This window comes from Ictidomys tridecemlineatus, chromosome 11 (genome assembly GCF_052094955.1).
Source record: "Ictidomys tridecemlineatus isolate mIctTri1 chromosome 11, mIctTri1.hap1, whole genome shotgun sequence".
In the NCBI taxonomy this organism is placed as follows: Eukaryota; Metazoa; Chordata; class Mammalia; order Rodentia; family Sciuridae; genus Ictidomys; species Ictidomys tridecemlineatus.
The window spans coordinates 792951-805813 of NC_135487.1; the positions used below are offsets into that span (position 1 = coordinate 792951).

At 65.4% G+C, this 12863-nt stretch overlaps 1 protein-coding gene across 1 annotated transcript in view; it reads left to right on the plus strand.

Annotated features, from left to right (window-relative positions):
• The window catches only part of Ski (SKI proto-oncogene), a 52515-nt gene extending 39652 nt beyond the window's left edge, over positions 1 to 12863 (plus strand). The window contains exons 2-7 of the mRNA XM_005339286.5: positions 6923 to 7048; positions 7133 to 7248; positions 7491 to 7753; positions 7869 to 8161; positions 9016 to 9246; positions 9811 to 12863. Of these exons, the coding sequence (XP_005339343.4) occupies positions 6923 to 7048; positions 7133 to 7248; positions 7491 to 7753; positions 7869 to 8161; positions 9016 to 9246; positions 9811 to 9999 (1218 nt within the window). The 3' untranslated portion in view covers positions 10000 to 12863. The remainder of the gene's footprint in view (positions 1 to 6922; positions 7049 to 7132; positions 7249 to 7490; positions 7754 to 7868; positions 8162 to 9015; positions 9247 to 9810) is intronic.

The following is a 12863-nucleotide window of genomic DNA, read 5'->3' on the forward strand; positions in this document are numbered from 1 at the left end:
ACCGTCGGCGTTCAGGGGGTGTCTCATTTGCCCGCCCGCCAGATGGCTGGAAGGTCACTGAGCATGCCTTGGGGTGGGGCTGTCCCCGCTGTGGTCCTCACAGGCCTGGCCTTGTTCTGCCCCATCCTCAGGGCTTGGAAACTCGGCTGGATAAGAGTCGGGGTGTTTTGTGTCTTAAACGCAGATTCTCCAGTGACTGAACTGCGGGGCCACGTCCCAGTGTTAGATTTCTGCCTTTTTTCTGACTTGGGAATATTACGTGGTTGAATTTCATGATAGATGGATCGACTAAGAAAAGCTGGTCTTCAGTTCATCTGTGAACAAGGAACTAAACAAGTGGACGGCGATTCCCGGGGGTTTTTGAGGGTGTCCTGCCTGGGCCTGTGGCTGCAGGAGGACAGCTGCATGGCCTGTCCAGCCTCCAGGTCAGGACGTGTTGGTGGGTGGGCCGCCTCTTCTCCTAAGACCCCGGCTTCAGGTGAGGGCAGGGTCCATGGGAGAGAGCGGGCCAGGTGGGCGCGCCGGGCCTTGGCCTGTTGTTGTGGCCATGGTGGCCTCTGGCAGTGGAATTTGCCCCTTGGCCGGGTGGCAGAGGGAGCCTGGGCTGGGGCTGTTGCCCTCAGGATGTCATTGGGGCATTTGGGGTAGATATGGAGCAGCCCACCCCTGTCCACCAGGCCTGGCCAGGCCACCTCCTGTGGCCGTGGCTGCCGACATGGCCTGGCCAGTCGAGTTGGGTGGAGACTGGCCCCTTGGCCTCACCCAGGAGCTGAGAGCTGCCGCCTGCCCAGGGAGGGTTTGCAGGGACTGTCCCCTGCCTGGCTCAGCCAGGTGGCACCAGAGTGGAGCAGGACCCCACCCGCTGAGGAGTCCCGACTGTCCGCCTCACAGCTCACTGCGGAATGTTCTGTGTACTTGGTGGAGTGCGTTGGCCCAAGGAGGGTTGCCGTGGGGTGTTGTGGCCTGGCCATGGTGCCCCTGGTGGCAAGGGCCTGCCTGTTCCCCCAGCAGGAAGTCGGGCCATCTGCCCTGACAGGGCCTTCTGGACTTGGTCTCCGCAGGAACCTCACAGGGTGGACCCTGGCGTCAGCTCTCGGCCAGGAGTCCTGTGTGTAGCTGGCCTTTGGAGGTGGACACTCCCCAGCCAGCCTCAACACAGGCAGCCTTGCAGCTAGCGGGAGTGTCCACGGCAACAGATGCCGCGCTCCGCGCTTAGCCCTGGGCCCAGCGAATGGTGGCCGCCTCAGCTCGGCGGGCAGGCCCAGAGGGCGTCGGGCTGGTTTCAGGCAGGTGTCTGGTTGCCGCGCTGCCTCCCTTTCGAAGAGCTCGGCCACCCGTGTCCTAACCTGCGCGCCTGCCCCCGGAAGGGACCCGCACCAGCCTCTGTCGGGCCAGGCCCCGAGCTGTCCCGTGGCTTCCTGGCAGGACACTGCAGTGAAGTCGAGTCGCAGGGCCGTGACTGCAGGTCACAGGGTCATCCGTGTCCGGGCCCTCACTGCTGCCAGGGCGTGTGCTGCTCCTTCGTGTGACGGGCGAGCGGGCTGCTGCACCTCCGTCTTCTGTGGTCTTGGGAAAGTCCCTGGTGGGGGGACGCCAGGTGCGTGGTGGCTCACGTCCTGCCAGCAGGCACAGCCTCTGCGTTCCCTCACCAGCACTCCTGTGTCCACGTCGTAGGAGCCGCGCTCGGCTGGGAGACAGAGTGGCCCTTTGCTTGTCTCTTCTTGGGGACGACTTTGGCAGTTGATGGCCTTCCTTTCCTCGGGCGTCCAGGGTGCCTCCCACGCAGGCGAGCGCTCCGCCCCGGCCCCGCGCCTTTTGAGACGGTGCTCTCCACCTGAGGCATGCAGACAGCCCTCTTCCTCCACATCCCTCCAGGCAGTGTCCCTGCCTCCTGGGGACAGTGTCCCTGGGTGTCTGTCGGCCACCAGCCAGCTGCTCAACCTGGGAACAGCGGACTGCCACAGCCGCAGCAGCTCTGCCTTCCCGCCAGCGGTGGACGAGGGCTGCGTGCAGCCTGGTGCGCGTCGCGCTCTGTGCCTGCCCAGTGCCTGGACGCCGGCCATGCTGCTGCGCTCACTGGCCATTGGTGCGCCTCACGGAGAAACGTTTGTGTGGCCGTGTCCAGTTTTTGCCCCGCCGTTGGCCGGCGTCTGGTGACTGACCGCACACGCTTTCCTCCGCCCTGGCTCCCGTCCCTGTCGGGGGGGCCCTTTTGAAGTGAGAGGTCCCTTCAGCTCCAGTGCACCCCGCTTCTCTGCTCATCTCGGATTCCTCGTGCTTCTGCGCCAGCTGAGGGGCCTCGGGGGCCGGCTGTGGCGTGTCCCTCGCAGACCCGCCCCTGTGTCTGCAGCCTGGGCTCTGCGTGGCGGCGAGGCACACTGCACTGTCACCACAGGGGCTCTTTAGGACAGGTTGGGTGGCACGGACCCTGCAGTCTCTTCACATGACAGCCCACCCCCAGCGGGAGGGTGACCTGAGAGCAGAGGACGTCTGGTTGTATGCTTCAGGGGCAGCTGCAATGTGCCCTGCAGGAAGCACCGGCACCTACAGAGCGTCCCCGGGGGCTGCCGCGCCCGGCACCTCTCCAAGCCTGGTGCTCTGCCGCTGTGGGAATGCTGGGTCCCCAGGGTGGCACTGGGCTGCTGCTGGGCTGCAGAGCAGTGGGAGCCTCTTCTCCAGGCTGCCGAGTCCCTGTTGATTGGAGAAGTTGTGACATCGGTGTGAGGCCTGCTGTGTGCCCTGCTGTGTCCCTGTGCCCAGGGCTGAGTGCCCACACTTGGGATGGCAGGCAGGCTTCCCTAGGGTTCTCGCTGGGGCACACTGTTGGGTCTGCTTGCCGCAGCAATCCTGGACCTCTCGGAGGTCTGCCCCTGGAGGCCAGGCCTGTGGAGGCCCGGCAGAGGCCCTCAGGTGAGGTCAGATGTGGAGAGGGGTTTTCCTCTGCTCTGGGGGTGGCACCCAGGGCTCTCTCCGGTGACTCACTGGGTTTGGTGAGTTGCCCAGGCTGGCCCTGAACTTGCAAGCCTCCTGCCTCGGCTTCTTGAGTCCTGGATCGGAGTCTCTGCAGGACTTGAGATGGTTCATGTTGGTCTTGGCTCCGTGGGTAAGTGAAGCCGAGGGATGTGGCCCCAGGTGAGAGGCCCGCTGGGCTTCCCTGCTGGCCTCCTCAGCTTTGCCCTTGCCCTGCCAGGAGGCTGGCGGGGGGCTGGTGTCCCTGGTGCACCACACAGCTGCCCACCAGCCCCTCCTCTTTGCAGTACGCCCCAGGCGGCCAGTGAGGCGTGGAGGCACCACCACCTGGGCTGCCCCGGGGGGTGGAGCCCGGCTCTGCTGGGCTGCTGTGGCCCAGGCAGGTCGCCACAGGGGCTTCCCAGGTGTCTGAGGGTAGCCAGTCGGAGCAGGCGTCCTAGGCTGAGGCTCAGGGACCCGCTGCTTGGTGGTCCTGGTCCTGGGGGGCCGTCTCCTACAGCAGCTCGCTGCAGGGCAGGTGAGGTGGAAGCTGCCCTTGCCCACAGCGGACCAGGGTTCCTGGGAAGGAGGCGGCAGCCCATGACTGTCCTTTCCTGGTCCCTGAGGACTTGGGGCCAGAACTCAGCCCCAAGCCCCAGGCCCTTTGCACTGGTTGGGGCCTCCCTGTGTCCCTTCGTGCCTTGCCTCTTCTGCGTGGCTCTCAGCCCAGATCTCTGCTCCCCTGGACACTGGCTCTTGCCTCACCAACAGGCCTGACCTGCTCTGCCCATCCTGTCAGGCCTGGCTGTGGGTGGCCCTGCACACACACCTCTGGGGGGACCTGTCCTCCTCCATGACCTCCCGGCCCCCTTGCTCTGGCGTGGCCCTGGGGGCCTGGCCCCGGACAGGGCAGTTCAGAGACCTTCCCTGTGGGCTCACGGGCATTGGTGCCCGGTACCTGGCGCCTGGGCTGTGGCTGTACAGGCGGGGAGCTCCCGCTGCGAGGCCCAGTGTGCGGTTGGGCCAGAGGGCACCCGAGCCCTGCTGCGGCCTCCACGGGCCCCAGCCAGAGGCCCCGAGGAGCAGCCTGGTGTGCTCAGAAAGCCACAGCGAGGCCCACCTGCCCTGGGGTCACCTGTCTCTGCTGGTGGCTCCAGAGACTGTCCCTGCCTCAGCTCCCTGGCGCCTGCCGTGAGTCCCTGGGAAGCCTGGTGCAGCTGGGGCTCACGCTGGCTCCGCAGCTGGCTCAGACGGCCACGGGGAGCCCAGGTGGAGGCCCCAGTGGAGGCCCTCGTGGCGGAGATGGGCCTCCTGAGCGGGCTGGGTGGAGGTGTGCTTGTGAGCCCCAAGTCCCGGGAGCGGGTCGTTCCCGGAGCCTCTCCCCGAGTGTCCACTTCCTCCTGCTGTGGAAGCAGATACAAGCTGGGCCTCAGTGGACATCAGAGGCTCCTCCGAGGGGCTGTGGCCTTCTGGGCAGCGTGGCCTCATTGGTGTCGGGTGCCAGGCGAGGTGTCTCCCCACGATGTGGCCGGAGCCCGACGAGGACCCTGGTGTGCCCTGGTGGCTCCCTGCCTGGGCTGTGCCCTGCGTGGCCAGGTCCTTGTAGCTGGTCTTCTCTCCCTGCTGCTCAGCAGACCCTGAGGACCATCCAGTCGGGCAGAGTGGCCAGGGTACTGTGGGGAGGTTGGGCAGTGCGCCGGTCAGTTCCTCTTCCCTGTCTGCTGCCCCACTTGCCCCAGGGAGGGCGTGAGGAGCGGCTGGGAGGGTGGCCAGGCAGGCCCTGCAGCAGGAGCTTGTTTCTCTGAGAAACAGGGAGGGGACGCTGGCCCCGGGTCGGGTCCTGTCCCTCAGTGACCCCTCCTGCAGTGCCCTCTGGGATGGGGCTGCAGCCAGGTCCAGGGCCACTGGGAGGAGCCCTGGGACTCTGGAGCTGGCAGGCCCCTGCTGGCCACCCCTGCGCCACAGACACCCTGTCATCTGGCCGCTCTGCCTCCGCCCCAGGTCAGTTGGAGGCGGGGCATGTCCCCCCCCCCCAGCTGTGAACGCGCGCGGACCCCTCGGCTTTCCCCTGCTGCCGGCTGCCACGCTGCGGGCCTTTGCCTGGTTCCCTGGTCTTCCTGCCCGCCTGGCCCTGGACAGGCGTACACCTGCTGGAGGGGCGTGGGGAGCAGCATCTCCTGTCGGGGCTCCAGGGGAGGTGGCCCGGGGTGGGCTGTGGCCTGCAACCCCTGGACCTAGGGCTGCTCTGTGCCGCCCTGCTCAGTCTCTGGCCTTGTGAGGCGGGTGAGGGCCCTAAGGAGGTCACACACCAGAGCACCTTGTCTCAGCCAGTCCTCAGAGGGTGACGCCGTGTCTGTCACTGCTGGGCCCCCTGGTGCTGAGGGCAAGTCCCCGTGGGGCCGGGGTTGGAGAACCAGTCGGCCTCCCTCGTAAGAGGTGGTGTTCGCTGTGGGGGCGAGAACAGAGTCTCAGGAGGATTGTCCCAGCCCCCCCAGGGACCCCACCCTGGGCATGGTGGCCTCCCTCCACACCTTTCTCCAGACCCGCCGGGCTTCTCGACGGGGCACACGGGCGTCTGACGCGCGGCTGTGGCTTTCCGGTGCGAACAGAGCTCACTTTCCACTCCTGCCCTCCGCCCGCTGACAGGAAGCCCCCGCTGGCAGTGCCAGCCCTCGTGCCCTCAGGGTAGTTCCCCAGGGGGCCCTGCCACCCCCCCCCCCCCCGCAGGACCTGGGGCAGCCCCGGAGTGGTCGCCCTGAGAGGCTGAACGCGCTCCACGCCTGCCCAGGTGGCTGTGGCGGCTTGAGAGCAGGTTCTAGAGACTGCCCACAGCAGGGTTTCTGCACCCGCCAGGTCCTGGCCCAGAGGAGAGGGTCTCCTGCTCCTCCTGAGCCCAGCCTGCCCTCCTGGCGACCTGCCCTGGGAAGCAGGGTGCTGCTGCACCCCACAGGACTAGCTGCTGACAGTGTTTCCTCCAATGTCCTGGAAGGTAGGAGGAGCCTGCGTCCAGCACTCTGTCCCTGGAAAGGGAGCCTCTCTCCAGCCCCCAAGTTGGACCCTGCTCTGCTGCCCCGAGGCCCTCCCTGGGTCCGGAGAGCCGGCCCCGCGTCACTCCCGCTCTGGCTCCAGGCTCAGGAAGGAGGGTGGGTCTCCTGCCTTTTTGCTCTGGAAAGACCCTGTGTCTGTCGGTGTGCAGATGAAATGTCCCTCAGGTTTGGAGCCTTGGCTCAGGGACATCTGGGAGGCCGCTGGCTTTTCCACATTGACTGGGCCGGGAGCACTGGTGTCTCTGGTTCCAAGGGCACGTGTGGGGCTCGGGAGCGGAGCTGGTGCTTAGGACAAGCGAGGGTGGAGGGCACACCTCCCAGCTCTGGCCGGAGGCCCCCAGGGCCGCGCCTGTCAGGCCTGTCGTGCTTGGCGGTAGACAACTGAGGCGTCTGCTCTCTAGCCGAGTGGTGGCAGTGGCCGCGCCGGGCACTCTGCGGACTCCTCGCCCACAGGCAGCATCACATTGGGTTCGCACCTGGCCAGTGAGCCTCCTGCCAGGTGGCCCCTTCCCAGCTACTCTGGGTCAGCACCGGCGTGCTTGGCCTCTCAGCCGGTGCCACGGCCCGGTGCTGGGTCAGCCCCATCCCTGCCGTGGGCAGGACGGCAGCTCCCTCTAGGTCTCTGCAGGAACACAACATGCTATAGGAGGTGGCGTGAATGGACGAGGGCAGGGAGTGACGGTCAGGCGGGCCTCTGTGGAGGCCAGAGCCTGCAGCTGTGGAGTGAGGTCACCTCGTCACACCGCACAGGCAGCACAGCACTGCTCTGTTCCCGTGGGGATGACGGTGGCCTTTCTGCCCGCGGCCTCCGGAGCCCAGCTCTCGGGTGCTCCACACGCCACGTGCCTGTGTGCCCACAGGGCTTCTCGTGGCCTGGAGCCGTGGTGGCCCAGCAGTGCCAACGAGGCCTTTTGTGTTGATCGCAGGTGTCCTCTGAGCCCCCGGCCTCCATGAGACCCAAAACGGATGCTGCCTGCTCTCAGCCCCCCGCGTCCCCCGAGAAGGACAAGCAGTCCAGCTGGCTGCGGACCTTGGCTGCCTCCTCCAATAAGGTGCTCCACCAGGACCTGCGGGTTCCCCGGGAAGTGGACCTGGCCTGGCCTCTCCGTCCGCTGACCGTGCGACTCTCTTGACAGGGCCTGGGCTGCGTTCACCCTCGCCAGCGCCTCTCTGCTTTCCGACCCTGGTCCCCTGCAGTGTCCACAAGTGAAAAAGAGCTCTCCCCCCACCTCCCGGCCCTGATCCGAGACAGGTGAGTGCCCGACCTGCGCCTCTGGCCAGGGCCCTCAGGTGCCAGCGAGCTTCCCACAGCTTCCCGTGCTTCCCCGTGGCTTGTCCACGGTCCGGCCCTGCCGAGGCTGACTGAGGGTCAGCGTGGGGAGAAAGTGCCTCCTGGACCCCGCTGGGACTCTCATGGTGCTGGCCCTGTGTGGAGGGCAGGCGGCCGTGGGCTCAGGGCTCCTTCCCAGCCCACGCCTGCCATGCCCTTGGCAGCTTCTACTCCTACAAGAGCTTCGAGACGGCTGTGGCCCCCAATGTGGCCCTCGCGCCACCAGCCCAGCAGAAGGTGGTGAGCAGCCCGCCGTGCACCGCTGCCGTCTCCCGGGCCCCCGAGCCTCTCACCTCGTGCGTTCAGCCGCGGAAGCGGAAGTTGGCCACAGACACCCCAGGAGCTCCGGAGACAGTGGCACCCGTCGCGGCCCCCGAAGAGGACAAGGACTCAGAGGCCGAGGTCGAGGTCGAGAGCAGAGAGGAGTGTAAGTTCCTTCGGAGCTTCCTGCGGGCAGCACCCTGGGCAGAGCCTGCTGGGCCGTGTCCTGGGCATCCCCCAGCCCTCCTCGAGCACCCCTGACTTCAGCCTGTCTTCCCCAGTCACCTCCTCCTTGTCCTCGCTGTCCTCGCCGTCCTTTACCTCGTCCAGCTCTGCCAAGGACCTGAGTTCCCCAGGAGTGCACGCCCCGCCCGCAGCTGCCCCAGATGCTGCGGCCCCTGTGGACACCCCGAGCGGGCTGGAGGCGGAGCTGGAGCACCTCCGGCAGGCCCTGGAGGGCGGCCTGGACACCCGGGAAGCCAAGGAGAAGTTCCTGCACGAGGTGGTCAAGATGCGCGTGAAGCAGGAGGAGAAGCTGAGCGCGGCTCTGCAGGCCAAGCGCAGCCTGCACCAGGTGAGCTGGGCAGCGGGGCACTGAGGGACCCCAGGCCCTGGGCACCTGCCTCCCTCCCAGCTGCCTCATGGGTGCCCTGCGCCTCTGGGGGCCTTCCCAGTGTGCCAAGGTCCTGACGGGGCCATTTCATCTCCAGAAGTCCCTCGGGGCTTCCAGGGAGGCCCCTGCAGTGGGTTTGGCCACCACATTCCAGCCATAGGCCCTGGTGGAGCCCAGCTCGGGAAGGGGCACCTCGTTCAGTGTTCTGCAGGCTGGACTCTTCAGGGGCTGAGACCGTCTCTGGCTGGGCACTGGGCGTGAGACCAGGGTCAGCAGCAGACCTCACCTCACTGCGCCCGGGAGGCCTCGCCACTGTGCTATGGTTCCCACGGGAACCAGGGGGACGCAGGCCAGGCAGCCACCTGGGGAGGGAGGCTCGCCCGGCAGCTGGTCCTCACCCTGGCTGGCGTCGGCAGCTCCGGGGGCTCCACCTGCGTGGGCTGTGGCCCTGGGAGCTGCAGGGTTTCAGGTGGCCCCTGAGTGTCTGCCCTGCCCCCACCACATTGTCCCAGTTCTGGGTGGAGGTGGGACTTCCCACGTGTGCTCACAGAGAGGCGTCTGCAGAGAAGTGTGAGTCACCAGTGTTCTAACAAGGGGGCGGCCTGGGCCTGGGGCCTGGATGCTGTGGCCCCACTGTGCGCTGGCCCCCAGGAGTCTGTGGCATGGGCATCTGGGGGAGGAGGTGTACCCAGCAGTGACGTGGCTGGCTGGGGTCATCTGGGCCTGGTAGGTGTGGACGAGCTCTGGGATGTGGGTGGACGTGGGTGGACGTGGGAGGCAAGGGCTGGCCGTGACCCGGGCCTGCCTGCCCTCAGGAGCTGGAGTTCCTGCGTGTGGCCAAGAAGGAGAAGCTGCGGGAGGCCACCGAGGCCAAGCGCAGCCTGAGGAAGGAGATCGAGCGCCTCCGCGCGGAGAACGAGAAGAAGATGAAGGAGGCCAACGAGTCACGGGTGCGCCTCAAGCGGGAGCTGGAGCAGGCGCGGCAGGTCCGGGTGTGTGACAAGGGCTGCGAGGCCGGCCGCCTGCGGGCCAAGTACTCCGCGCAGGTAGGCGCAGGGACAGGTGCCACCCGGTGGCTGAGGGGCTGCGTGGACCCTGGTGGCGGGCCGCCACGTGCTCACGATGGGCAGGGCTGTGTCGCAGGCCAGGCCGAGGGCCTTCCCCCGTCGGGACCCGTGTGGCTCCCTCCTGTCCACGTTCTCTTGGTGGTTTTTTTTTGAGAAACAAGCTCTGAAGAGACCAGGGTGCAGGGAGCCCGTGCCCGGGGTGGAGGGGGCTCTGGTGGATCACAGCATTGGGCTGTACCACCCCATCAGGCAGGGTGCCCGGGCAGAGCAGAGCCTTCCCAGATGCGGGCCTTGGGGAGACGGGGAAGGTGCTGCAAGGCTTCATGCAAGTGGGCACCAGCTGGCCCAAGCCCTGGGACGAGGGTAGGGCGGGGCTGCTGGCCTGGTGTGCCCGTGCCGCCCTCCAGGCCCTGCCTCGCAGCCCAGGGGCAGAGAGGTGCGGTGGGCACGAGGCAGGTGAACAGGAGCCAGCCCAGGGAGACGGGGCCTCGGGCAAGAGGCCTAGGGCCAGGCATCACTGCTGACCGCCTGGATCCCTTTCAGATCGAGGACTTGCAGGTGAAGCTCCAGCACGCGGAGGCGGACCGCGAGCAGCTGCGGGCAGACCTGCTGCGGGAGCGCGAGGCCCGGGAGCACCTGGAGAAGGTGGTGAAGGAGCTGCAGGAGCAGCTGTGGCCGCGGCCCCGCCCGGAGAACACGGGAGGCGAGGGCAGTGCCGAGCCGGAGCCCTAGCTGAGCGCCGCCCGCCCGTGTCGGGTGCGGACACAACTCGGGGCAGCGGGCCGCAGGCGGGGTGCAGCCCCCAGCACAACGTCTCTTCTGTGCCTACTACCAAGTGAGTGTTGGCGCCACGCACTGTCGGGATCCACAGCAGAATCCCACTGGCCCAGTGCCGGGGAGCAGCCGCGGCGCAGCCTCTGTGGCCGGAGGTTCTAACGTGGACACTTTTGTTATAAGCTATTTAAAATCCACAAGGAGACTTGATACTCAGAAAGCCAACACATTTTTTAAAAGACTGACTGCGGAGCCCCGGCCGTCGCCATGTGAGGCCCATGTGGCGGGCGGCGTGTGCCCGCCCAGAAGCCATCACCGCTCGTCTGCGCCCGCGGCTGTGCTGTGAGGACAGCAAGGGTTTTTCTTCAGAGTCTATTTTTTCAGCAACAAGGACCCGGGTCTTCCTGCTGCTGCCAGGAGGAGCAGGGAGAGCACCGCGAGCCGGACGAGCCCAGCACTGCCCGCCTTACGCCGCCCCTGGCCACCCCACCCCCGCCCCCCGCCATGCCGCTGCCCCAGGCCCCAGGAAGCAGAGCCGCGTGGGCACGGGACACGCCAGCCCTGGGCTCCTCTGCCCCCAGCTCCACTACCCAGTGCCCCCCCCCCCAGGTGCTGGCCCGGGCAGGGCGTGGCGTGGCCAGGCAGGAGCACCTAGGCCGCGGGAGCCTCTCCAGTCGGCCACGGTGCCCCGTTTCGGGACTGAGGCTGCAGCATTGGAACAAAACACAGCATTATATTACTTTTTTATTTGTTCATTTAAATGTATACTTAGAACTGCACTTTGTCAGAACCGCCCTGTCTTTCTACTCCTGTTAACTAAGGTTTTTACCGATTTCTAGAGCAGTTCAAACCCTAAGTGCTGAGTGCTGGGAACCCCTCTGGTGCTTGGTTGAACAAGGGAATCACAAGAAACGAATCGCAGAAACTGAACTTGGGGGTCGCTCTGTGCCTTCCAGCGTCTTGTACAGCCAGCCTGACTCGTCTTCTCACCCCCACAACATCGTCTCAGCAGCGACTGAACCTGCCACTGTCAGAATAGGTTACTTGCATTTATTCCAAATAATCTCGTTTGCCCTCAACTGTTATGCAATTGTATAAGGTTTCTATGCCCAAGCTTGAAGGATGATTTCCCAGTAGACAGAGGCGGCCACCCTCCGAAGTTGTGGTCTTCGTTACGTGGGCAATGGCACAGGAGTCCGCTCGAGTCCTGGCGCCCAGGCCCTGCACTCGGGGGAGGCAGGGACCCCGCGTGCAGGGCCGAGGGCCTTGGAATCGCCCAACGCCGCCGGCAGCGACCAACAAAGACCAGAGACTGCTAAGCCCTGTCGCCCGGGTGACGAAATTGCCTGTGGGGTCTTGCCCTTGGTTTACTGAGGGGGCTCGGTGGCTGCCGGGACCCCCTTGTGAAGTGCAATGCAAAGGGACATCATGTATAGGCAGCGTTTGTTTGGGGTTTTTCTTTGGCTTTTCTTTTCCTTTTGCAGTTACGAGACCTGTATGCATGGGGTGTCGCGCCCTGCCGTAGGTAGACCCGTCCATGGGCATTATTACCGTGTCTTCTTGTAAAGGGTCGGTTTTGTTACGCAGCACGCAGAACGCTGTTTCCAGCCATGTTTTTCCAGAATTGTGTTTTTTCAGTCATTTCTTGAAGGGAAACTAAAGGATTCAGTTGGAGCAAAGCTTTAAGTGTGTGGCGTGCTTGTGTGTGGCTCTTTCTCGCCAGGTCTGAGGATCGCAGTGTGCTGGGCCCCGGAGGGACACGCTCTTCTCAGCCACTTTGGGGCAGGGCCTCCTGGCCCTGCCTGGTCACCATGGTACCCAGGCCCTCTTCCAGTATGGGAAGTGCTGTGACGTGGTGGAACTCCCGCGTGCCAGCTGGCCCGGGGAAGGTCCTGTTGTCTCGCGAGTCTGTCCCACCTGGGCCCAGGCCTGCTACCACTTCCTGCCAGAGCCAGTGGGTGGTAGGATGGGGTGGGCAGGCTCCTTCACCAGCAGCTTGTGCCCGGGCCTTCCTGGGCAGCTCGGCTGCCTCTGCCTGGCTCCCCGGGTCCCTGCCCCGGGTGAGTGGGTGGGGCGCTGGGTGGTCCCTGCCGATTCCCTCCAGGGGCAGCCCTGCGGCAGCCCCCTCACCTGCCCCCCCACCCCGTCAGTGAGGTACAGTGAGGTTCTTTTCATGAAAAGGGAGAAGAGGTATCTCGCGTTGGCTGTTGACTCTCCCTGTGTGTAGCCATCGTCGGGGACTGTGTGGCCTCGTTGTTTCTCTGCGGAAGAAGATTGTAATGAGGGAAAAACAACAGCAATAACATTCGTATCGGGGAGCGGCTGACCGTCCCGCCACCCTGCTTTCCCGCAGGACCAGCCAGTGTGGAGCGGCTGACCGCCCCGCCGCCCCGCTCTCCTCCCGGACCAGCCAGTGTGGAGCGGCTGGCGTGTGAACACCGTCTCGTCTCACGCCCTGTTTTATACCTGTGTATGGCGGGTCCTTTTTAGAAACTTTTCTTACCTGTTAGTCGTCTTATTTTCTGGGTTGTTTTTAACTGAGGGAAAAGATGCTCATCCGCTGGAGGGACGGAGCAGCCCCGGGCGCCTCCAGCCAGCCCCCCCCCGGCCCCCGGGACCGCCCCCACCCTGGCGGGAGGCGCCCTTCTCCGCTCAGGCAGGATCGCGGAAGCAGACCCCACCTCCACCTTATAACCTGCACCCGCACCCTGTCCTATGCTGCTGCTAATGACAGTCGATGGCTTCTCTGCTATTGGAAAACTATTTTTATGTAATTAATGTATGCTTTCTTGTTTATAAATGCCTGATTTTAAAAGGAAAAA